We start from the raw sequence: 25,084 nt of genomic DNA on the forward strand, positions 1-25,084 counted from the left end.
GGTAGCTGAAGATATGGCAGAGGATGCTCTGCAGACTGGAGATTTTGAGTGTTGTTCAACATTTGAGGAACACTGGACATAATAATATCTGCGGCTGAAAGGTTTTTGTGATTCCAGGAATTCACTGCCAAAACATTGCAAATAATGCTGTCCAAAGATGCTCTTCCTTATCGGGCCCCAGAGTTTGTAGGGATGGGCATTGGCAGTTGAATCTGAATAAAGGAGTACATTGAGTTATTTGATTTTGTTTATTTTGTTAATTATTTGGTCTGATATACAGCCAAAACAGTAGGTGACAGCATGCCCATATAGCATTTGCTTGTGGATCGCAGTCATATCGAAGAAGACCCGTACAGTAGGTGGCGGCATTACAATAATACGTGTAGTTTTCGATAAAACTTTAAAGAAGAAGAAGCTAGGGCAAAAATAATAACAGTGAGGTTCATTCGAGACCCGAAGAATCACTGAAATGGAAAGTATGGATTCCACTCCGGTAAGACTCAGCTAGACAATTCTGAAGAATAACAATTATGACTTGACAACTAAGATAACAGTTGGTACAGTAAGTAGAAGCTAGCTGGCTGGCTGATACATCAGACTGTTAACATTGTCTTCCACTCCGATTCTAAAAGGGACGACTAGGTACCTAAAGTTAGCTTGCTTCGGTAGCACACCCCCCATTGTAAATTCCCGTAGCAGAAGTTAGCTTGCTATCATGACTGTAAACTAGCTAGTTGGTTATCTACAGCAGTGGTTCCAAAAACTGTGGGTCGTTCCCCCAAGGTTTGGCACACACCAAAAAAAAGCATGTTACTTTGTTATTTTAAAGGAACTCAGTCCGGCTTTAAAGTTACTCTTGAAAGTTGTGTATAGTAGAATTTCATCATCAGTTCCTCTTGCCATTTTAGTCATTGCCTAACGTTATCTTAGAGCAATTGTCCAGATCAGCTAGCCCAAGTCATCTAACGTTTTTTAGCCCATAGGTATTTGTATTTTTTTGTCACTCAAATATCACATGAATCCACATTAGACATGGCAAAATGTTTAGAATTGCAAGAAAATTAGCTTTCAAACTGCTAAATTCTGTACACCAACAGGAGGTGTGTGAACAGTTTGTCATGAGCAGCGCTTTTGTGTCCATAAAAATAGGCGTGCACCGAAAGTTCCGCAGTAGGGGGCTCCGAGTGAAGGAGTTTGGGAACCCCCTGAAGATACAAAGCCAAGGAGCCCTGTTTAGTTTATTTAACCTTTATTTAACTAGGCAAACCAGTTAAGAATAGATTATTAGTTTAAAAATGAAGGCCTACCCCGACCAAATCCTAACCTGGACGACGCTGGGCCAATTGGGCGCTGTTCTATGTGACTCCCAGTCACGGCTGGTTGTGATACAGCCTGGAATCGAACGAGCGTCTGTAGTGACGCTTCAGAGATGCAGTGCCTTAGACCGCTGCGCCACTCGGGAGCCTGAGGTTAGAGTGAGATCAAATAAAATATCCAGACTTTTATCATTTCCCTGAAGAAGGGAAGTATAGACCGAGTGATTGACTGTCATCATGCCACTTTGAAGTTTCTAATCTAGAGAGATAACTAGCTAACGTTAGTGCTAACCAGAACCATATGACTCTGGTGCTAACTACCAGTGCTGTGTAATGTAATCAAGTAAGAATCTAGCTAGCTATCTATTTGTTTTGCTAAGTTCAAGAGCTCTTAGCTAACTCATGGACATTGGAAGTAAACAATACAGCTAGATGCCAATTAAACTAGCTAACTAGTTGAAAATACATGGGAAACTGTTGCGCTTCATCAGACCTAGAAAACAAGCTTGTCTGACAGCACAGCATTTCCCCATCATATCTAACATTAGGCTAGCTAGCTTCAATCAGCTGCTGTCTTTGGTCTAACTTGCGAAAAAATCAGAGACACTCCTCATCAGTCACACTTCACTTCCTTGAGGCATCAGTGACACTGTTAAGTTGTTACCTACTGCTTTGTCTTTGTACGGCATCTTCTCCTGATTTATCTGCTCAAAGACACCAGGGGCACCCTTTGCAGGGCAAGAGTCGGTCTGTGCATACTGTACATGTATGCTCGCCTTTTCTTAGGACTGTTTCCTGTTTCTCACACCCTATGGCATTGTTGTGTTGCAGACCATTGGGGAGTTGTTCCGTACCCTGTGTGAGATGGGCTTCAGTGAGGAGCAGATCCAGTCTGCCTTGCAGGCAGGACACTTCTCTGTGCCTGACGCAGCTGAATGGTGAGTCCTCCCAACCCATAACCCTGTTTTAATGGACAGGCAAGGAACTATGTTTTCCAATGTCAAACAGCATTGGTAACTGACAAATGTTGTCAATAATTGAATATGTCAAATATTGAACGTTGTTTTTCTATATTTTCTCAATGTGTTTATGGTAGGCTCTTACAAGGTGAAAATCTGAGGTACAAGCTGGTCAAAAATCCATCCCAGCCAGTTGCAACACCGTTTGCTGCATTCAACCCTCCCAAAGATGCAGGGAGCTCTTGCACATCACAGGCACAGACATCGCCCGCTGACAGTAGAGGTATGACACACCATTTTAAGAGTCATTAGACATTTGTTTTCCATGGTTGATTGCATACTGTAATGTAATAGTCCTGTGTTTTATTGTGCACAATTGACCCCTGCTCAGTCATTTACCCCTTTTTTCAAATACCTATCTTGTACAACTCATAGCAGCAGACTGGCTTTGCCTTGTTTGTAGCCTAATTTATCAGACTGTGGTAGTAGGTATTAGTCTGAGACAATGCTATACAAGCCAGAATGCGAAATACTCTACCTGTTGTCTGTGCGGTTGGTCCTTATGACTCTAGAAATGTGTATTAATCAAAGTTTTCAAAACGCTTGTACTGGCGTTGATTTCATCACCTGGTACATGCGCAAATCCATGTAGAAGCCTGCAAGACTTTGGTTAGTATGCATGCATCGTGTGCGTGTACTTAACTCTTGTGCGCGTGCCTCGGGTGATGAACAAACGATCGTGGGAGCAGCACACAGAAACCCGTGTTTTTGAAGTCAGTTTAATGCTACTTTCCGTTGGTTATTTTGTTGAAACTTTCCAACTACGATGGGATCAGCGGACAACCGGTAGAGTAAGTCCAAATGAAATGTATTCAGCATTCTGACTTGTGAAGGGACGGTTCAGAATTTTACAGACAAGAATGGACTCTTCAGTCCACACTCTGGAATTTGGGGGATGCTACCTTGTTTCCAGCTGCAGATACAAGGGAACTTTTTACAGGACAGGCCATTCTGTATAATTTGCAGGAATTAGCCAAGCTTTTTGTTTCCAAGCTAATCTCCCTCCCTCATCTTTCCAAGAATGCTTATTTGTTATATAGTGATGCCATTTTAGGACACCCCAGACACATTTTTGTCTTATAAATTGTAGCCTTGAATGTATTATTTTACTGAAGCTTGAGGCAAATCATCCCCCTACTCTGGGCATAGCAGCTAGGTATTTCACCCTTTATTTCAGGACAGTTCTTTCTGTTTCCAATGTTTTAAATTGTTTTGTTTTTGAAAAAGTATTTTGTAAGTTTATTGGATAGATAGAGGTGAAAGGAGAGCGTGCTGAAAGAGAATTGAGATGGATTTGAACCCATCCTGGCAGCGGTACAACATACAGTACATGTGCTTCAGAGTCAGCGGCTTAGACCACTAGGGCCACTCTGTTTCTTATGTGTGCCTGAAGACCCCGTTTTAGTCCTGGGACCCCCACAGCCCTCCAGTCCATCCACAGACACCCCACCGTTGGAGTCTCCTATCAGGCAGGACAAGAGTGACTTCCAGGAGCAGCAGAGGATGCGTGTGGCCAACAAGGCCAGGAATGAGAGAAGGCAGAAGAAACAGGTCAGCAGCACCTGCCTGATTTGATCAGCTGAGACACACTGAGCGCACACACACATAAACACACTCAGCATAGCCACAGGGTGGTACTTGCTAGTGTTACATACTTCAGTGCACACAATTGATACAGAATATTGGTTTATTCAAATCATTGAGACTATATCTTCAGCCTTTTTGCAAACAAGTCACACTCAGACATGACATGATACCTGACGTACTGTACCAGTCCAAAGTTTGGACACACCTACTCATTCCAGGGTTTTTCTTTAATTTACTATTTTCTACATTGTAGAATAATAGTTTTGATGTCTTCACTATGAAATAACACATGGAATCATGTAGAAACCCCCCAAAATCTTAAACAAATCAAAATGTATTTTATATTTGAGATTCTTCAAAGTAGCCACCCTTTTCCTTGATGACAACTTTGCGCACTCTTGGCATTCTCTCAACCAGCTTCATGAGGTATTCACCTGGAATACATTTCAATCAACAGGTCTACCTTAAGTTAATTTGTGGAATTTCTTTCCTCCTTAATGCATTTGAGCCAATCAGTTGTGTTGTGACAAGGTAGGGGGTATACAGAAGATAGCCCTATTTGGTAAAAGACCAAGTTCATATTATGGCAAGAACAGCTCAAATAAGCAAAGAGAAATGACAGACCATCATTACTTTAAGACATGAAGGTCAGTCAGTAAGGAACATTTCAATAACTTTGAAAGTTTCTTCAAGTACAGTTGCAAAAACCATGAAGCGCTATGATGAAACGAGCTCTCACGAGGACGGCCACAGGAAAGGAAGACCAAGTTACCTCTGCTGCAGAGAGTTCATGAGAGTTAACTGCACCTCAGATTGCATCCCAAATAAATGCTTCAGAGTTCAAGTAACAGACTCCTCTAAACATCAACTGTTCAGAGGAGACTGCGTGAATCAGGCCTTCATGGTCGAGTTACTTAAAGGAAACCAATAAGAAGACTTTCTTGGGTCAAGAAACACAAGCAATGGACATTAAACATCTTTGCAGTCTAAAACAGATGACCCCTCTCACTCTCTGTAACAGTTGTTACACAAATGACCATGGCTTTCAACTTGATGACCACCGCAGCCCCATTTGCAGTAGGATTTAATCTACTGTCCCTTGGGAATCTTTTATTTTCTTTACAGCAAGTCAAGTGAACTTGTGTAGAAATCCATTGAACTAACCTTCCATGGCTGAGGTGATGGTGTGAGGGTGCTTTGCTGGTGACACTGTCGGTGACACTGTCGAATTCAAGGCAGACTTAACCAGCATGGCTACCACTGCATTCTGCAGCGGTACTCCATCCCATCTGGTTTTGCTTAGTGGGACTATGTCCCAAAACACACCTCCAGGCTGTGTAAGGGCTGTTTGACCAAGAAGGAGAGTGATGAAGTGCTGCATCAGATGACCTGGCCACTGCAATCACCCAACCTCAACCCAATTGAGATGGTTTGGGATGAGTTGGACCGAAGAGTGAAGGAAAAGCAGTTCTTAGCGTAAGTGGGAACACTTCAAGACTGTTGGAAAAGCATTCCTCATGAAGCTGGTTGAGAGACTGCCAAGAGTGCAAAGCTGTCATCAAGGCAAAGGGTGGCTACTTTGAGGAATCTCAAATATAATTTGATTTAACACTTTGCTTTTTGGTTACTAGATGACTCCATATGTGTTATTTCATAGTTTTGATGTCTTCACAATTATTCTACAATGTAGAAAATAGTGAAACTAAAGAATGAGTAGGTGTGTCTAAACTTTTGACTGTCACTGTATGTGTTGTTCCCTCAGGAGCATGAGCTGGTGCTGAAGCGTATTGCAGAGGACCGGATAAGTTTGCAGGAGAAGAAGACCCAGCCGAGCACCCCCACTGAGACCATGTCCCCTCCAGGCAGCAGCCAAGGCCAGAGGCTGGGGGGTACTGTCCAGACCAGTGTGGAACACAACTGCATCCTCATGGTGAGGCTATACCCTCCTCCTCTGGCAATGTTTACATATGCCTAGCTGCGTAGGTAGACTTCCGTCTTGATAGTTAACTTGAGAGCATCCCTATTGGTTTATTGTAGAGGCGTGCATGAATTATGTAGCCTAACGTAGATGGAGATTGAGGTGGGATGATATAATGGAGGTTTCACCCTCTGTGTCCCTGTAGATCCGGCTGCCCTCTGGGGAGTCCATGAGGGAGCGCTTCCCGGCCGACGCCCCTCTGCGCAGTGTGGTGGAGCACATCTCTGGGCGCCACCCCTCCCTGGCTTCCTTCTCTCTCCTCCAGGGGTTTCCGCGGAAACGCTTTGGGGAGGTGGAGTTGGCTTGCTCCCTGCGCTCCCTGGGCCTCATGCCCAATGCTGCCCTCTGCATCCAGACCACGCCCCCAGAGACACCCCAGGACCCACCAAGCCCAGCTGTACGCCTCTTATTGGGCCAGGAGGAGGTGGTGGTTCCACCTCCTGCGCCTCCCCAGCCACAGATACCAGTGCTGGAGGAGGGAGGGATGGAGGATCCCACTCGGCCCCTACCTCTGCCTCACCTGTTGTGGGAAGAAGCAGTGGGCTACGCAGGCATCCCCGGTGTTGGTCCCCCAGTGACCGGACCTTCTCACTCCTGGGGTAAGATTTGCGCGTGGCATATGGAGATCCCATTCAGAATGTAATTTATTCACTCACAGCCATCTTCAATATCCTAGTTGATGACTTGTCAGATATTTTTCAACCTTCAGAAATGTATTTCCTTGGAGTATAAATGGTTATTCTGTACCCTGTAACGCTGTATAATTGCCTTACTTGCGCAGGCAATTATATTATGGACCCACTAGTTTGAGGCATCACTTTGTGATGACACCATTACAGGCACTGAGTTTCTTTCAGGCGTTCTCTGGGTTAGCTGAATGTGCAGTTTCCCATAGGTTCAGATCTACGATCAGCTTCCTGTTTCCCTATCCTAACCTTAACCATGATTGGGGAAAATGTGAAACTGACCCAAGATCAGCATCTAGCGGCAACTTAACTCCACACCAAAGTTTTGATGCTGTTTTTTTTTTACTGACAGGACGTGGCCAGAAGCTGAATCCTGGTGATGCAGAGGAAGCTGCCAGCTCTGCAGAGGAAGCTGCCAGCTCAGAAGATGAAGAGCTGCCAGAGGGGGGGAGAGAGCCACCCTCCCCCTTCAATGGTACTGCCCCCACCTGTTTGGAATTGACTCTTACCCTGTGCCCTGCCCCTGACTCTCAGCCCTCCACGCTTTCTTTTCTCTTTCCTCTGAACTCTGTGTCCTTTGCAGTCTAAAACAGATGACCCCTCTTACTCTCTGCAACAGTTGTTGCACAAATGACCATGGCTTTGAACTTGATGACCACTGCAGCCCCATTTGCAGTAGGATTTAATCTACTGTCCCTTGGGAATCTTTTTATTTTATTTTTTACAGCAGATCAAGTGAACCAGTGTGTAGAAATCCATTGAACTAACCTTCCATGGCTGCGGTCATGATAGTGAGCCAACTGGGCAGTTAATGATGTGAGATCTCCTTTCTATCGCCTCTCTGACTGTGAGAAAGTTACTTTGATTGGGAAATAGCAGGTGAATGCCCGCGACTGTACCACTTTCGCCGGTTGGCGCTGCACTCATCAACAACAACAAAAAGCTGTCTCTGAGGTATTCTGACAGACAGCAATCCGTGTGTGACACTTGAGTTTGAAGTTTGTTCCCGGGGGATTCCTTTTTACAGTCACAGAGGAAGATTGTGACTGTTGAGAAGATGTTGGTGAGAGGCATGTGATCGCCTATGTCTTGAAGACATTCATTCAGATTGTTAAATAGTTTTCATATTTTTCTGAAGTAATTCAACCTCTATGGCTGTTAGAATTAATAGAGATTTTGATGTGAGTGTTGAGTGTTTCTGTATTATAAAGGCCTTAAGTAATAACTGTGGTTAAAGTCCCAGTGCAGTCAAAAACACTAATTTTTTTTTTCTGTGTTTTTATATTTCCACACCAAGAGGTTGGGATATTTTTGTAAAAATTTTACCTTTTATTTAACTAGGCAAGTCAGTTAAGAACAAATTCTTATTTTCAATGACGGCCTAGTGACCTTCTCACTCCTGGGTTTTGCGCGTGGCATATGGAGATCCCATTCAGAATGTAATTTATTCACTCACAGCCATCTTCAATATCCTAGTTGATGACTTGTCAGATAATTTTCAACCTTCAGAAATGTATTTCCTGAACTGCCTGTTCAGGGGCAGAATGACAGATTTGTACCATGTCAGCTCGGGGATTTGAACTTGCAACCTTCCTGGTTACTAGTCCAACACTCTAACCACTAGGCTACCCTGCCGCCCCAGGTTGGGATAATACTGTGACAATTATGATAATGCCCTTGTAGTGTAAGTGTTTGAAAAGCTTTATCCCACTGTTTTAGTGGTGACATCACCAGGTGGTAAATTGACCTATAATAACGAGTTCATAAACTCTCTGGCAATAACAGCTAATTTTCAGTTTTCCCCTCCCTACTCAGACCGCGCCCAGACAATCCAAGCAAAATTCTTGCTTGAGAAATTGTTCTTTGCTAAGAAGCTTGTTGTTTTTGACGATTTTAAATTAAAACCAATCACAGTAAGGTACTTAATTGTTACCCAGAAATGGTTTGATATTAAGATAAACATTTCTGCATTGGACCTTCAACTCCAGCAGGTATGCCCCGGTTACCATTCTTCCCAGAGAACCGGATGGAGCCCAGACACCACTGGCCAGACCATGGGAACAGACTCCGGTGAGTGCCCAGCCTAAACCTAGCCTGCGTGACTGTCCCACTGGATGTCATAAGGTGAATGCACCAATTTGTAAGTCACTCTGGATAAGAGCGTCTGCTAAATGACTTAAATGTAAATGTATATCATAGCCATGCTATCGCCTCCACAGGAAACTCAAAGTTAGTCACACGCAGTCATTATATACTTCTTACACAAAGAACTGCTTGCCTCTCCTAAGGGATTCTCACAGCCTACATGTCTAACTGAGGGAAGTGATGAGTGCTTTAAAGCCTATTCAGCTGCAAGAAGATTTCAACCTTGTGCAGGCCTCTGGTGCTCGAAGAGATAAGGAACAGCAAATCACTCATTTGTGCTCTGTGAGAAGAGGAAAACTAGACAGTCATGGAAAATTACCAGTTGAATAGCACTATACAACTCAACCATTTTTACATAGCATTTAGACTATAACAAAACCATTTTTACATAGAATTTAGACTATAACTATGTCCTAGCCGTGTCTGAATCCTGGCTTAGGAAGGCCACCAAAAATCCTGAAATTTCCATCCCTAACTATAAAATTCTCCAGCTGCCAAAGGGGGTGAAGTTAGTCTGTAGAGTTCTGTCATATTATACAGGTCTATGCCCAAACAATTCAAGCTTCTTCTTTTAAAAACCCACCTTTCCAGAAACAAGTCTCTCACCGTTGCCGCTTGTTATAGACCCCCTTCAGCCCCCAGCTGTGCCCTGGACACCGTATGTGAATTGATTGCCCACCATCTATCTTCAGAGTTCGTACTATTAGGTGACCTAAACTGAGACTTGATTAACACCCCACCCGTCCAACAATCTAAGCTAGGATGCCCTCAATGTCACACAAATTATCAAGGAACCTACCAGGTACAATCCCAAATCTGTAACCACGGGCACCCTCTTAGATATCATCCTGACCAACTTGCCTTCTAAAAAAACACCTCTGTCTTCAACCAGGATCTCAGCGATCACTGCCTCATTGCCTGCGTGTGTAATGGGTCCAAATAGAGTTCAGTGTGTCAAATCGGAGGGCCTGTTGTCCGGATCTCTGGCAGTCTCTATGGGGGTGCCACAGGGCTCAATTCTCGGGCCGACTCTTTTTTTTTCTGTATATATCAATGATGTCGCTCTTGCTGCTGGTGATTCTCTGATTCACCTCTACGCAGACGACGCCATTCTGTATACAGCGATTGCTGCCTGCACCCTCCTGCTCGACTATCATCACTACCCTGGACGGTTCTTACATAGAATATGTGGACCACTACAAATACCTAGGTGTCTGGCTAAGACTGTAAACTCTCCTTCCAGACTCACATTAATCATCTCCAATCCAAAATGTAATCTATAAACGGCTACCTGATTCGCAACAAAGCATCCTTCACTCATACAGCCAAACATACTCTCGTAAAACTGACTATCCTACCGATCCATGACTTCAGCGATGTCATTTACAAAATAGCCCCAACACTCTACAAACTGGATGTAGTCTATCACAGTGCCATCTGTTTTTTCACCAAAGCCCCATATACTACCCACCACTGCGACCTGTATGCTCTCTTTGGCTGGCCCTCACTACATATCCGTTGCCAAACCCACTGGCTCTAGGTCATCTATAAGTCTTTGCTAGGTAAAGCACCGCCTTATCTCAGCTCACTGGTCACCATAGCAGCACCCACCCACAGCACGCGCTCCAGCAGGTATATTTCACTGGCCATCCCCAAAGCCAATGCTTACTTTGGCCGCCTTTGATCTGTTGGCATGCAGACTTCAAATTTAGCATGTAGGTTTGATGGCATGCTGCCCGAGGAAGGTCCCAGGACCAAATAATTGCTACTATGGACCTGCTCTGTAAATACGAGAGTTTTGTCACATTTTAGCCAGTGTGCACTTGCACATTCCCCGTCATGGATTTAAAGCATTGGATTGGTGTAAGGATTGGCTTGAGGAATTTTCCACCGTTGTTAAATCCATGAGTGGGTGTGTGCAAGTGTACACAAGGGTGGAGAATCTTGATGCAGCCTTGTGCCCTTTTGTTGAATTAGTTGACTTGATGTGAACATACAAATGTGTGTGTGTGTGTGTGTGTCTCTCAGGGAGGGTGTGGTAGGTGACCCAGCAGTGGAGCCAGAGGAGGCTGCAGGTCGCATGGTGCCGGGAGCAGCGGGCCAGGCTGCAGAAGAGCGCCTCCAGAGAGCCGCCCAGGACGACCCTCAGGCCTCCCAAGGCCACCCGTCTCCGCCCAAGAGACCCTTCAGAACGCCCAGTGTCCCCTCCCTTTGTGTCATGGCCACCCGGGCCACCGTCAATCTCATGACGGGTCAGAGAACAACTTTAAAGTCCAACACTGTTATTTGCACTCAAACATTGTTAAAGGGGCCTCACTGCTAGCCAAGACAATGACATAGCCAAAAGACTGTTGTCCCAACCATCTCATCTCAGAAATGGTCAGAATTGTACATACAATGATATTGGTTGTGGTTCATTGCAGTTGTGTAAAAATTCCTGAGCAAGATCACAGAAAAATGTCATGGTGGGAAAGCTGCATAGAAAATGCATTTCCTTTTCTCTCAGCTCCCAGCATGCAGTACAGCAGCAGTCTGTCATGTCTGACCCCTGAGCTGGCAGAGCTCCTGCTCAGTCACATGTCCCGTGAGAGGCTCCTTCGCCCACGTACCCTGGAGCTCTTCTTTGGCTGCCCAATGCAGAAATTTGTCCTCAACTGCTACCCGTACTCTACCAATGAGCTACTCCGGCAGCTACGGGCCTTCACTGCACTGAAGCACCTGAGCCTGGTCAACTCTCCTCTCATCACAGGTACACCTTTTACTTTGACAGCATTGGTACTGACTGAGTATGCATTCCAAATGGCACCCTATTCTGTATATAGTGCACTACTTTTGCTATATGGCAACACTATTGTCAATGCCACATGAATGTCAAGTTAAGGAATACAGTACCACCAATTAGTTGCCTTTTTGAGGAGTGTAAAAAAAACATTTTGATTTCACCTAATTTGAACATTCTGTCAAAGAGCATAGTAAGTGCCTATTTAAGATGCACTATGCAGAAATCGCTCCCAATTTCCTGGTAGCAAAAATTTATATTTAGTTGGCTTAATTTTAGTTTGTGACAAAAGAAGCAAGTATAGTGTAGAAAATAATTTAGCCATCTAAACCGCTATTAAATATATTTTCCATTTTATTTTCAGCTGTTTCAAGCTGTGTACAAAACCGATAGTAAGTGCCACAAAAACAACATTTAAGAATGGGAAGCATAGAAGAGATCTACCGCTTCTTAGACTTGCCCAAAATGTCACATATTGCAACTTCAAGTGCCAAATAAAGTAACAAGGTTTACTGTGCAAGGGTTGACGTTTTCATCTTAAATCAGCCGTAAATCCCCTCTGTATGTGTGAGAGGGCAGAACGCACATGGATCCTCTACCAAATTAACCCCCCCCCACCCCAATGCTCAGACTTTGAAGCAGGCATGGTAAAAAAAAATACAAAGCTATTGTAAACAAACTTTTTTTTAAAGAGTAAAATAATGATCCAAATAAATGGGTTGGGTTATGGAGTTGTGAAATTAGCTGGGTTCATGTCTTCTACATGTCTTCTAGGATAGGAAAGGTTGCCAAAAAATGGAATTGCAGAACCCTTAACATTTACATTACATTTAAGTCATTTAGCAGACGCTCTTATCCAGAGCGACTTACAAATTGGTGCATTCACCTTATGACATTCTCAAGCTTGAGATGTTGCATAACTTCCTATATCCAATGGTTAAGAGTAGGAGGAAATCGATCCTTCCACTTAAATAGTATGAGACGTCTAGCTAGAAGAGTAGTAAATGCCAGCATTTTCCCCATAGAACTGTTTAGAGGAGCCTCCTGTGGTGCCCCTCTGAATAATGCAATAAAGGCAGAAGGTTCTATAGGTGTCTCCAGTATCTTTGAAAACTCAAAAATGGATATACAGAAATCTGTCAATTTCGGGCATGTCTAAAACATGTGCAAAAAGTAGCAAGAGCCTGCTTATTACATCAGTCACAGGTGGGATCAAAATCTGGTGTAATCTTGGATAATTTGACATTAAAGAAAAAAAAACATTTTAAATGGAATTACAGCATATAGATGAATGTATTCTCTTATGTATACTCTGGTAAGTTTCGTCTGAATGTTCACATTAATCCTCTTCCCATTGGTTCTTAAAAGTTCAGAGAATGTAGATTGTGTGAGTTTAATAACGTAGATCATGCTTATGCCCCCTTTGATATTAGGGTTCACTTTAAAAATAGAATCCAGAAGGGAGTTAGGTGGGCGTGATGGGAAGTGACTAGAATATGAAGATGCTAAACTACACAATTGCTAAACTACACAATTGCAGGTATCTAAAGAAATGGGATCTAGGAATATTAAACTTTTGTACTAAATGTTCAAATGGATGCAAAATCCATATCAATATACAAGTCGTTCAGTGAGGAGATCCCTTTCCAGAGCAGAAATGAGATGCCTGGTCTAATAATGATGGAGAGAATGTATGGTTCTTTAATAATGGGGCAGAAGTTAAATTCACTGAGACCAAACGATCGCCTGAACTGTTTCCAGATTTTTAGAGAATGTTTCACAATAGGGTTTTTAGTGTATTTGAAACATGCTCAGCTAATGCAAGTTTTGAGCAGAGTAAGGCATTTTAAGTCGGTGGGGCCACAGGTTGAGATCTCCAAAGTCAACCATTTCCGGCCTTTAACATCAGAGATTTCAGTCATCCAATATAGATTGATTATTTTATTAGCTGCCCAGTAATAATATTTGAAGTTTGGAAGTGCTTGACCACCCTGGGAGCGATATCTCTCAAATATTTCAATTTCTGTGTATTCATTCTGAAGGGCACATGACTAAAATAAGTTTGCATGGCAGAAGGATTAATAATGATCTATAAACTTTTTAGTGGAACCTGGATCTCTCGAAGACCAGTTACAGGGTCAGAGATGTATAATAGCATGTCATCCGCATAGTGAAACTATATGCTCTTAAGCCCCCTCTTCGAATACCTTTTGATAGTGGTGTTATTACGTATTGCTATGGCTAAAGTTTCAGTTGCGATGGCAAACAGCTGAGGGGATGGTGACGTTGGAAATGGGATGAAAGGTTATTTGTGCACACTGCAGCCATAGGGGAGGAGTAAAGGACTTTGATCCAGGACATAAAATTGGGAGTGTGAACTAGATAATCCCACTCCACCCGATCAAATGCCTTCTCCGTGATAACAATATCTCTGGCGTGTCAGATGAATAGGGATTATAAAGACATCTGATGTTGAAAAAAAGAATGACGATTTTTAATGAAACCAGTTCAATCTGTAGAGATAATGGAGGGAAGGACTGGCTCAAAACGGCAGGCAATCATCTTAGAAAGTACCTTTACATCGCAATTCAGTAAAGAAATTGGCCTATTATGAACCACGCAATGTTTAGTTTTTTTCCTATTCAGAATAAGTGACATGCATGCTTGTCTCATTGTCAAAGATAAAGAGTTTGAGGAGAATGATTCCTCAAATACGGAAAGCAAGAGAGGAGAGAGTTGATCTGAGAATTATTTTAAAGGATTCGCTCAGAAATCTGAGTCCAGGCGATTTACCACACTGCATAGATTTAATCACAAACACAATCTCTCCTACAGCTGCTGAGTTAAAAGATCAGCTCTATCTCAGGTTCACCTGTAGGAATATCTACGTTCTCAAAGAAGGTGCCGAGTAAAGTAGCATTACCAGCGCATTCCGAAATGTATAAATGTGAGTAAAAGTTCCGAAAGCATGAATTGACCTCTAAATGATCAATACATTTGTTACCCGGCTTGTTAGTTCTCAGGTATTGTTTTAATTTGCTCTTCTCTGACGCAGCTGGTGTGCTTCATTTAATTTTTTTCTTTGAGATTTACTTATCAGATTTTCAGCTTATCGAGTTGAAAGAAGACCAAACTGTCTGAAGTGTCAAACATTGTTTTAGTAAATCTGAGTGTGAATATGCCATATCCAATATTTTATTTGTAAGTTCCCCTAGGTGTTGAATATTGCACTTCCTTAATCTTGCGCTGTGCAAAATAATTTGGCCCCTTAGATAAGCCTTTATTGATTCCTATACTGTTGGAGGAGATATTCCAGGGGTTTGATTAAGATCGAGAAATGGCTCTATTTGAGATTATATAAAAGCATCAAAGGTTTCTTCTGATAGCAGTAGTGATTTAAGCTGCCAAGGGCAATTTAATTAGGCTGTGTATTTGGTATAAAATAATTCATAGTAAGAGGAGAATGATCTAAAATGACTATAGCTTGTGATACTGTGATAAGTGGCAGAAATCAATTGTCTAGGAAAAAATAGTCAAGGAGATGCCCCGAGCCCTCCCGCTGTTTGGGATACACAGTGAAGGAAATGCTGTAAATCAAGAGGAATCAATGTGTTCTGAAAGATGAGAGGATTAGTCATACAAGCAAAGACTCCATTCTATTCTCATCAAAATTTACAATCTGTTTATCTGATGTGCCTTTTTGAAAGCCTAATACTGTACGATTGTATTTTATAACTTAGCTCGCCATGTTGGCAATAAAATACGCTTTCAAATGATGCCCAACTGACCCAGATGGCAAATTATAATGGAACATGTTTGGATTGAGTAAACAACAACAGTAATTGCGTATTGGTGGGGACGCAGGGCTGTGTTCCAGAAGAAAAAAAATACAATTGTACTTGCTTCAGTTCCTCAATGGCAAAGCTAGGAGAGCAACAACAAACAAAAAAACATTTTAGTGGAAGACTCTTTCCTTAAGTGCATTGAAATGACTTAAACACAGTTTGGAGAGGTGTGTGTGTAGGGGCCACTTGAAGACACCAGTTAGACCTCTCACTCAAACTCTCGTAATTGTTTTTTCTTACCTTGCATACTCAAATGTAAATTAATATTCTTATTATGTTACTGAATGTATCCAGAGTGCTTTCAGATTTTGTTATTGACAAATGCTGTGAAAAGAACGGTGAATGTAAAATGCACGTCAAATGAACAGTTTAGTGTTTGGATTCAGTCTTGTGTCAGGTGAACTATTGTGTCCTCACCTTTGGTCGGACAATTTCCTCATCTCCAAAAGTGTTCTCTTTCAATTGCAACCATGGTCATGCAAATGCTTTTCATAGTTCCTTTGTTAGAAACATAAAAATGTGTCCCTATCCAGATAGGCCAATTTCCACGAGAGTATAGTGTTAAAGGGCTCTTAATTTAATATAACAGGCTTTCAATATTGGTGCACATTTTCTACTTCAAATATCAAAGGGATGTAAAAGGCACTTTTTTTGTGGAATGACCCAAATATTGTGGTGAGCTATCTCTTTAAGAACCATATGGCCTGTTATCGTTGCAGCATGGTTGCTATGATACTGAAGGTTCTCTCTCTTTGTCTTCCTGTTTTCCAGACACGGGCCTCTCTGTGTTGTGCAGCTTACTGAAACTGCAGCACCTGAACCTGACCTCATGTAGCAAGCTAACTGACTCATGTCTGCAACACTTCACAGGTGAGGCTCTTCTCTAACCCTGGGTTGTATTCACTAGGCACCAAACTGAAGAAAACAGACTGAAACTGGGAGGGGCTATGCCTGCACTTGTCCAATATGAAACATTTGTGAACTAATGAATAAGACCCTGGCTACAGCATGGAACGCCTGTGGATGAATGAGGTTTTTAATGTGGAATAGAGGTCAAGGGAGAAGGAGGGGGGCAAGCTTTGTAACGCTGAACCTAGTAGCCTGCTATGACCCCGTGCAAGAACTTTAGATCAAAGCATAAGCTGTCTTTTAAACTGATTTAAAGTCATCCACAATAAAAAATATACATAAATGAATTTGGGGAGCATAGTATGGCATGATTGGGGTTTCAACTTAAATGATTGAATTCATAATTATAGGTAAGTGTCAACCATTTTTAATTCCCTATAGTTCAACTCCTGTATAACATAATGATCACTTGAAAGGAGGACTAGGGTAAAGTGTTTTTTTTTATCTCACCCTGTACCCTTTGTCTCCAAGGACTGAAGAGCCTGTCTTTCCTGTCACTGGACCAGACCAAAGTAAGCGACGTAGGGATGGTGCTCTACCTGCAGTCTGCTCCTTCGTCACTCACCCAGCTCAGTCTGAACCAGACCTCGGTCACAGAGGCCACCTTGGCAGCGCTGCCCGCCTGTGTGCCACAGCTACGACTGCTCAGCGTCAAACACACCAAGGTGTCTCTCTCACTCTCATTCTCGCGTTTATACACACACACACACACACACACACACACACACACACACACACACACACACACACACACACACACACACACACACACACACACACACACACACACACACACACACACACACACACACACACACACACACACACACACACACACACACACACACACACACAGCCAGAATAGCTCTGTATTTCAACACACAAACACACTCATACAGACAGAACAATTAGGCATCAACAACCAACACTGGTATAAGTTGTTTCACTCAGCATAATGATATCTCCTCCTCCTCCTGTCAGGTGAGAGACGTGTCGGCCCTAGCGGCCCTCCCCAGCCTGCAGACCCTGTACCTGGATGGCACGGGGGTGAGGGAGGTCTCTCTGGAGTGCCTGGCTGTCCACTCCACCCTCTCTGCCCTTAGCCTGGCAGGCATCTCTGTCGCAGACGGCAACCATGCCCTCCAGATCATTTCAGGTGTGATGTGTGTGTGTACTACAATTGTTCCATTTATATAGATATATAATAATATTTGTATTTTTTATTTACGTTTGCATCGTCTGTCGATGATGTCTGACAGCCATCGTGATGTCACAACAATGGTTTAGAATACTTGAATTTGACTGCTCCACCGGAGTCTTGCAGCGCCGGTAGCGCAGCGAGCATTCAGCAGAGCAACATGCCAGGGGACCTATTCCCTAATTGCCATAGCCTGAATGTTCAACACATACAGTGCCTTGCTAAAGAATGCAGACCCCTTGGATTTCTTCACATTTGATTGCTACAAAGTAAAATCAATGAATTGTTATTCTTTTGTCAACAATCTACACAAAATACTCTGTCAAAGTGGAAGAAAAATAAGATAAATAAAACATTTGTGACTAAAATATAGTCGTTGTATAAGTATTCAGCCCCTTTGTTTAGGCAAGCCTAAATTAGTTCAGGAGGGAAATTTGGCTTAACAAATCACATACTGAATTGATAATTTTTTTAAATGTTTGTTGTTGTTGCTAACCCTTCAATACATACACTACCCTTCAATACATACACTACTGTTCAAAAGTTTGGGGTCACTTAGACATTTTTGAGAGAAAAGCAACAAATAAAAGACCATTTTTAAAATAACATCAAATTGATCAGAAATACAGTGTATACATTGTTAATGTTGTAAATGACTATTGTAGCTGGAAACAGCAGATTTTTTTTGTGGAATATCTATATGGGTGTACAGAGGCCCATTATCAGCAACCATCACTCCTGTGTTCCAATGACATGTTGTGTTAGCTAATCCAAGTTTATCATTTTAAAAGGCTAATTGATCATTAGAAAACCCTTTTGCAATTATGTTAGCACAGTTGAAAACTGTCTTTCTGATTTAAAGAAGCAATAAAACTGGCCTTCTTTAGACTAGTTGAGTATCTGGAACACCAGCATTTGTGGGTTCGATGTCATGCTCAAAGTGGCCAGAAACAAAGAACTTTCTTCTGAAACTCATCAGTCTAATCTTGTTCTGAGAAATGAAGGCTATTCCATGTGAAAAATTGCCAAGAAACTGAAGATATCGTACAACGCTGTATACTACTCCCTTCACAGAACAGCGCAAACTGTCTCTAACCAGAATAGAAAGAGGAGTGGGAAGCCTCGGAGCACAACTGAGCAAGTGGACAAGTACATTAGTGTCTAGTTTGAGAAACAGACGCCTCACAAGTCCTCAACTGGCAGCTTCATTAAATAGTACCCGCAAAACACCAGTCTCAACGCCAGAGGCGACTCCGGGATGCTGGCCTTCTAGGCAGAGTTGCAAAGAAAAAGCCATATCTCAGACTGGCCAATAAAAATAAAAGATTAAGATAGCCAAAAGAACACAAACACTGGACAGAGGAGCTCAGCACAAGGTGCACCTGTGTAATGTTCCTGCTTTTTAATCCGTTTCTTGATATGGCACACATGTCAGGTAGATGGATTATCTTGGCAAAGGAGAAATGCTTACTAGCAGGGATGTAAACAACATTTGAGCGAAATAAGCTTTTTGTGGACATTTCTGGGATATTTTATTTCAGCTCATGAAATATGGGACCAACACTTTACATGCTGCGTTTCTATTTCTGTTCAGTGAAATCCCATCACTTCCTTTTTGTTGTCTGAAACTGTCAAAGTAGCCTAATGGAAGAAAGAATGTTGCAAATGCACTTACCCAGATGATCAGGATGAAATAACAATAGCCTACAAGGCTATAATATAGCCTTGTATATTATTAAAAGGTAGGCTAATACAACAGATATCTGTGTACTTTTATGAGCAAGAGAAACACGGCCCTACCAATTCTGCAGCCTAGACTAAATGTAAAAATCTAACACCATTTAAATAAAACAATGATTTGTAACAATTTAACAACAATTTAAATAAAAAGGACATTATTACCAAATCACAGTTCTGGTATAACCAATGTGTCCTTCAAATTGCATTGTTCCCACCTATTGACCTCTCCATGATGTTTGAACATGACCATCACCAAACCCTAGCATGTACAGCAGGACTATTCATATCAGGGCCTCAAGGTTTGCAGTACTGCTTTTGATTAAAAATCAAAGTCCAGTCTCCTGTTTCCCGCGGTCTAGTACCTGATTTAGAGGGGAATATTGCTGCAGATGTTAATGTTTTGTATGACCGGCACTTTATCATTTTTCTGTACTGTATTTACTAAACTATTATCTCTCTTTCTGTCTGTACCCCCCCCCCCCCAGGTCTCCGGCTGACCCAGCTGACCCTGCCTGGACGCCACTCGGTGACGGACACCGGCCTGACCTTCCTCTCCAGGCTGTCCCTGCTGTCCGAGTTGGACCTGACCGACTACACACACGTCACTGACCACGGGGTCACCCAGCTGGCCATCATGACCAGGTCATATCACTCACATTACATTTTCTGCTTCCCAAATGGAAGTACACTACGTAGGACAGTGTTTCCCACGTTTTGGTTGTGCACATTTTGGTTTTTGCCCAAACACTACACAGCTGATTCAAATAACCATCTCATCATCAAGCTTTGATTATTTGAATCAGCTGTGTAGTGCCTGGGCAAAAACCAAAATGTGCATCTATCGCGGACCCCAGGACTGAGTTTGGGAAACGCCAATATAGGGATTATGGTGCCATTTGGGATGCACACATTATCTGCTTTAGGTGTCAATATGAGACTAATTGTTACCACAGCCAGAGGCAGTAATTAATCCCCCACTTTTTGGTGGGACTAATCAGCTATGTTAGTGCTGAGATAGAACAAGAACTTGTACACTATTGCTCACAAGGACTAGGATCACTTCTCTAGCTGATTCACCAGCATCGCCTACAGTTGCCTCTAACATTGTTGTAAATGAAGGAGTGCTGGGTCGTATTCATTAGGAACCAAACACAAGAAAACAGACTGAAACAGGGTGTGACTCCCTGTCCAATAAAAAAAAATGCTTGGTTTTCTTTCCGTTGCAAAAAGGTTTTGTTAAGGTGAGCATTAATGAATAAGACCCTGATAGAAATGCTCCTGTCTCCAGACTGAAGAGGCTGTCTCTCAGTAACACCCAGGTGACAGACATGGGGCTGCCCTCCCTGTGCAGTCTGCAGGAGCTGCTGGAGCTGTGTCTGGACCGCACAGCCGTCACCAGCCGAGGAGTGGCTGCCCTCGTCACCTGTCTGCCACATCTGCAGGTACGGAGCACACATGTAACCCTATAGACAACTATTGTATCAGTCGATAAAACTCAACAAATAAGGTAATAGAGCTAACAGAGCTCCGTTATAAAACTTTTGAAACTACATACTATGATTAGTGGCATTGATGTTTTCTTTATGTTCCAGGTATTAAGCTTGGCCAGTACTCAGGTGGGTGACACGGTGGTGAGGCGAGGTCTGGTCCACTGTGCTCAGCTGTTCAAGCTCAACCTCCGCCGCACACGCATCACTGACCACGGTAAGGTCCCGCTCATTATCCACAATTACTACTATTGAATTCCAGCATTAATACTCATGAAGTAAGGGAATCCCTATTGTGACCATGGTCTCTTTTTCAATGATGCCCTGTGAATCCCAATTGAGGTTTAGAGATGGAATACCAGCATTTAGAGCTGGAAGGAATTTGACATACGTTCTTGTTGTGTATTACGTTTCCTTCAGGACTGAAGTTCCTGAAGCGCATGTGTCTGAGACAGGTAAATCTGGAAGGCTCAGGTGTGACCCCTCGGGCATCTCCAACCTCATCGCCTCCTGTCCCCACATCACCAGCATTCGGGCCAGCCACACGCGGGCCATCCCACCTGACCAGGTCTCAGACGACGACAATCAGTAGAGAGACTAAGTATTGAGGTGACCCTCCAGCCCTTTCTGCTGAGGCTCGGGACCGCTAGCTAGTAGCTACGACTGTGCTCGGTGGTCTTAGTCCCAAGTGTCACGCTGCACCTAGCTGACTGGCTCAGCATAGTCTGGGTGACGATTATCCCAGCTCTGTCTAGATGCACTGCTTCAACTGCAGCTAGTGGCACTAATCGCTCAATCACAAGCCCACTGGTATTGCTTTTGAAACCTTAGAAGGGTGCCTTCTTATACTTCTAAAATGAGAGCTTCTAACGCAGTGTTTCCCAAATTCAACCCTGTTTCTTTTCTCTAGCACTACACAGGTAACTAAGATTGGGACTAAATCAGGGATAACACCTAAAATCCAAGATTTTTCTGCCTGAATTCTCGAATGAATCAGTTAACACTACGAAGGTACAGCCGTGTGATTTGCTACTAAAGAGGGCTATGATGATGATCCAGTTCCAACCTCCCGTTCTGTAATGTCGTTAAATTACATTTTTTGGTGGTTTAAGCCAAGGCAGCATTTGGCTAACCAGCAACTGGAAGGCTTAGCATTATGCTAGTGGTTGTAGAAAGAGGTTGGCTTCTCACATTTAGCAGTGGGCTATGATGTGTGTTGCATATTGAGTGTTTGGGTTCAACAGCAAGAATCCGAAGCGGCGATCAGTTCATAAATAGTTTTGCTTCTCATTTTGTTTACACAATGTAAAATACTGTTTATTTTCTTAATGTAAATGGTTTTGGATAATAGCACTGTATTCTCTACATTCTCAAAGGAAAATACTAAATTAATAAAAATGGCATTTTGAATGTGTTTTATTTATTTAAAGAACCCCCTCTATGGTAAATATTAAATTGTCAATTCATCAATTTATTCAGACACTGTTTGCCATACAATGTTTGGTAAAAATAAGGCATCCTTAAGGCTCTTTTACACAAGGAAAACAAGTCACTTTGAAATATCATAAATAACATAAAAGCTGCTGCATACACTTTTGATGTCAGCACAATGGAATGTATTCTATAATGCACTTTGACATGCTTCTGGCGAAATCAGCTGTTTGGAGTGCAGACTGAGCTGGAAGCAGGTGGGTGAAATTGCCCTTAGATGCTGTTCTTGGGTCAGTTTAGCATTTTCCCCACTAATGGTTAGGATTGGGGGAAGAGGACTCTTCTCCTAGAGCTGTACCTAGGGGAAACGTCACCCCGGAGCGGGTGAGGAATATTGTTCCACCACACATGCACTTGGAGGCCAAGTCCATGATGGAGATTGGGTTTACTAGCTCAGATTGCAGGGGCTCTAGATGTGCTTGGTTGTCAATCTTTGATTTCAAATATTTGTTGTTTGCCAGGAAGTCCGTTCAATTTGGTGATGGTTTGCTTCTCACACTCCCAGATCTCCTGAGCCACCCGGTGGGGAAAAAAACAAACAGTTGGTGTCACAGCTCTATATCAGAATGATAGGAAATGAACAAACCTCTTTTGAAAACATGTCCCTTTTCTCCCCAATTCTATTGACCTGGCAGGGTTTTAAATTGTGTTGCACATTAGGCTAAGTGATGTGAAGTACATATAAGTGCCTGGTCATGGAGTACATAGTTGCGGTACCTGCTGGATGAGTAGTGGCTGACCAGCCCGATGCCGCCCTCGTAGTCATTGATGGTGTCAGCCAGGGCGTTAATGGTCTTGATGTCCAGGAAAGGCATGTGTGGGTTCTGCCAGGCGAAGCACACCCAACACTTCTGCCCGTCCGACAGGTTTCTTATCGGTCTCACCTAGCGGAGTGGACAGAGGTAAGGCACAAGAACGTGTAAGAGTACATTTTTCATCAATCCAATTTTTTTTTCAATATTTTTTTTTTCATCTGGTCTGTCAGATGCTGCAGATAAATAAATCATATCAAATACATTCAGATATACATTAACAAGCATATGTGCTGACCCAGAATAGGTGTGAAGTACAAAGGCCTTTAGGACTTTAGGAGTTGCAACATCCATGCATAAAAGCAGTATGCCTGTCAATCAAAACCCAGTGACCGGCAGGGGATGGCTATCTTTGGGAATACCAGGCAACTTTTAATGTTTCTACCTGGTGATATCGGCCAATCTTCACATAAGAATGTTTCCTAATCATGCCTTCAGTGGGGAGAAGCTGGAGAGCCAAACAAAGAACGAGGGGTATTACCATGTATACACTACTGTCATTACAATATGGTAAAACAAGAGTTGACTGAAATGGTGCCATCTCCCTCTCCTTATCAGGAGTTTGAGTAGTGTAGACTTCCTGCTCCGTTAGGCCCCACCAGAGCCACTCGCGGGTCCAGGTCAACCCCAAACTCCAGGTTCTTGTATATGTGTGACTGGAGGAGGAAGAGACAGTTGAGTGAATAAGAAAGGAACACAAGAAATGAGAGCTCAAACTCCAATAAAAATAGACTCATTGTGTCAGACTGACCTGGTTGTCACTCTTTGAAGCTAACATTCTGAACCATGACAACAAGGAGGGGGGATATTTCCACGGGAAGGAAAATAAGAAGACAGTGTCTATGAGCGAGAGAGCCAGCGAGCTGATTTCCACCTCTGCAACATTAAAATGAGCCATAGTGTGAATAACCTCTGATTTCTTCATAAGAAAATACAGTACTTGTTCAAGAGGAAATTGTGAAAGGTTCAATGCATACGAGCAGTTCATTATACGCAACTGCATGATATATTTTTATTTTTAAATTAACAATATATAGCCTTTGATTCTTGAATATTATAAGTTATAAATGCATCATGGGCTTAGTTCAGCTCTCGTTCCCCATCAGAACCAAGCCCTCACAAAATGACTACATGCCAAACCAGTTATAATTTTTAAAGATAAAGACATAAATGCGTTAATTATAGTTAACATTTTGTGAGAAAGTAGAAAATAAGTATTTGGTCAAACTTTTTATCTCAATACTTTTATATACCCTTTGTTGGTAATGACAGAGGTCAAATGTTTTCTGTAAGTCTTCACAAGGTTTTCACACACTGTTGCTGATATTTTGGCACATTCCTCCATGCAGATCTCCTCTAGAGCAGTGATGTTTTGGGGCTGTTGCTGGGCAACACAGACTTTCAACTCCCTCCAAAGATTTTCTATGGGGTTGAGATCTGGAGACTGGCTAGGCCACTCTAGGAACTTGAAATGCTTCTTACGAAGCCACTCCTCGTTGCCCGGGCGGTGTGTTTGGGATCATTGTCATGCTGAAAGACCCAGCCACGTTTCATCTTCAATGCCCTTGCTGATGGTAGGCTTTGTTACTTTGGTCCCAGCTCTCTGCAGGTCATTCACTAGGTCCCCCTGTGTGGTTCTGGGATTTTTGCTCACCGTTCTTGTGATCATTTTGACCCCACTGGGTGAGATCTTGCGCGGAGCCCCAGATCGAGGGAGATTATCAGTGGTCTTGTATGTCTTCCATTTCCTAATAATTGCTCCCACAGTTGATTTCTTCAAACCAAGCTGCTTACCTATTGCAGATTCAGTCTTCCCAGCCTGGTGCAGGTCTACAATTTTGTTTCTGGTGTCCTTTGACAGCTCTTTGGTCTTGGCCATAGTGGAGTTTGGAGTGTGACTGTTTGAGGTTGTGGACAGGTGTCTTTTATACTGATAACCAGTTCAAACAGGTAATGAGTGGAGGACAGAGGAGCCTCTTAAAGAAGAAGTTACAGGTCTGTGAGAGCCAGAAATCTTGCTTGTTTGTAGGTGACCAAATACTTATTTTCCACCATAATTTGCAAATAAATTCATAAGAAATCCTACAATGTG

At 42.7% G+C, this 25,084-nt stretch overlaps 1 protein-coding gene across 3 annotated transcripts; it reads left to right on the forward strand.

Annotated features, from left to right (window-relative positions):
- Positions 1–371: 371 nt before the first annotated feature.
- Positions 372–22,099, forward strand: LOC123991062. 3 transcript variants are annotated; one of them, XM_046292229.1, is made up of 17 exons: positions 372–493; positions 2,148–2,254; positions 2,413–2,558; positions 3,729–3,886; positions 5,685–5,852; positions 6,046–6,499; positions 6,939–7,061; positions 8,575–8,656; positions 10,760–10,983; positions 11,238–11,480; positions 16,127–16,225; positions 16,736–16,929; positions 17,246–17,420; positions 19,688–19,844; positions 20,491–20,644; positions 20,795–20,906; positions 21,110–22,099. In XM_046292229.1, exons 1-17 carry the CDS (start codon positions 470–472, stop codon positions 21,295–21,297), a joined length of 2,808 nt encoding a protein of 935 aa, XP_046148185.1. In that variant the 5' UTR covers positions 372–469; the 3' UTR covers positions 21,298–22,099. The 3 variants fall into 3 exon arrangements, with proteins under 3 accessions (XP_046148185.1, XP_046148183.1, XP_046148184.1); XM_046292227.1 differs by lacking the exon at positions 372–493 and adding an exon at positions 1,189–1,469; XM_046292228.1 differs by lacking the exon at positions 372–493 and adding an exon at positions 1,189–1,469 and having other exon boundaries at positions 8,578–8,656.
- Positions 22,100–25,084: the final 2,985 nt, after the last annotated feature.

This window comes from Oncorhynchus gorbuscha, linkage group LG12 (assembly GCF_021184085.1).
Source record: "Oncorhynchus gorbuscha isolate QuinsamMale2020 ecotype Even-year linkage group LG12, OgorEven_v1.0, whole genome shotgun sequence".
Lineage (NCBI taxonomy): Eukaryota > Metazoa > Chordata > Actinopteri > Salmoniformes > Salmonidae > Oncorhynchus > Oncorhynchus gorbuscha.

Coding starts and splice junctions, on each gene's coding strand:
- LOC123991062 (XM_046292227.1), top strand. CDS start 1,296: ATGAAGGCCTACCCCGACCAAATCCTAACCTGGACGACGCTGGGCCAA. Junction 5,853..6,045: donor AACACAACTGCATCCTCATG/GTGAGGCTATAC, acceptor GTGTCCCTGTAG/ATCCGGCTGCCCTCTGGGGA. Junction 20,907..21,109: donor CACACGCATCACTGACCACG/GTAAGGTCCCGC, acceptor CGTTTCCTTCAG/GACTGAAGTTCCTGAAGCGC.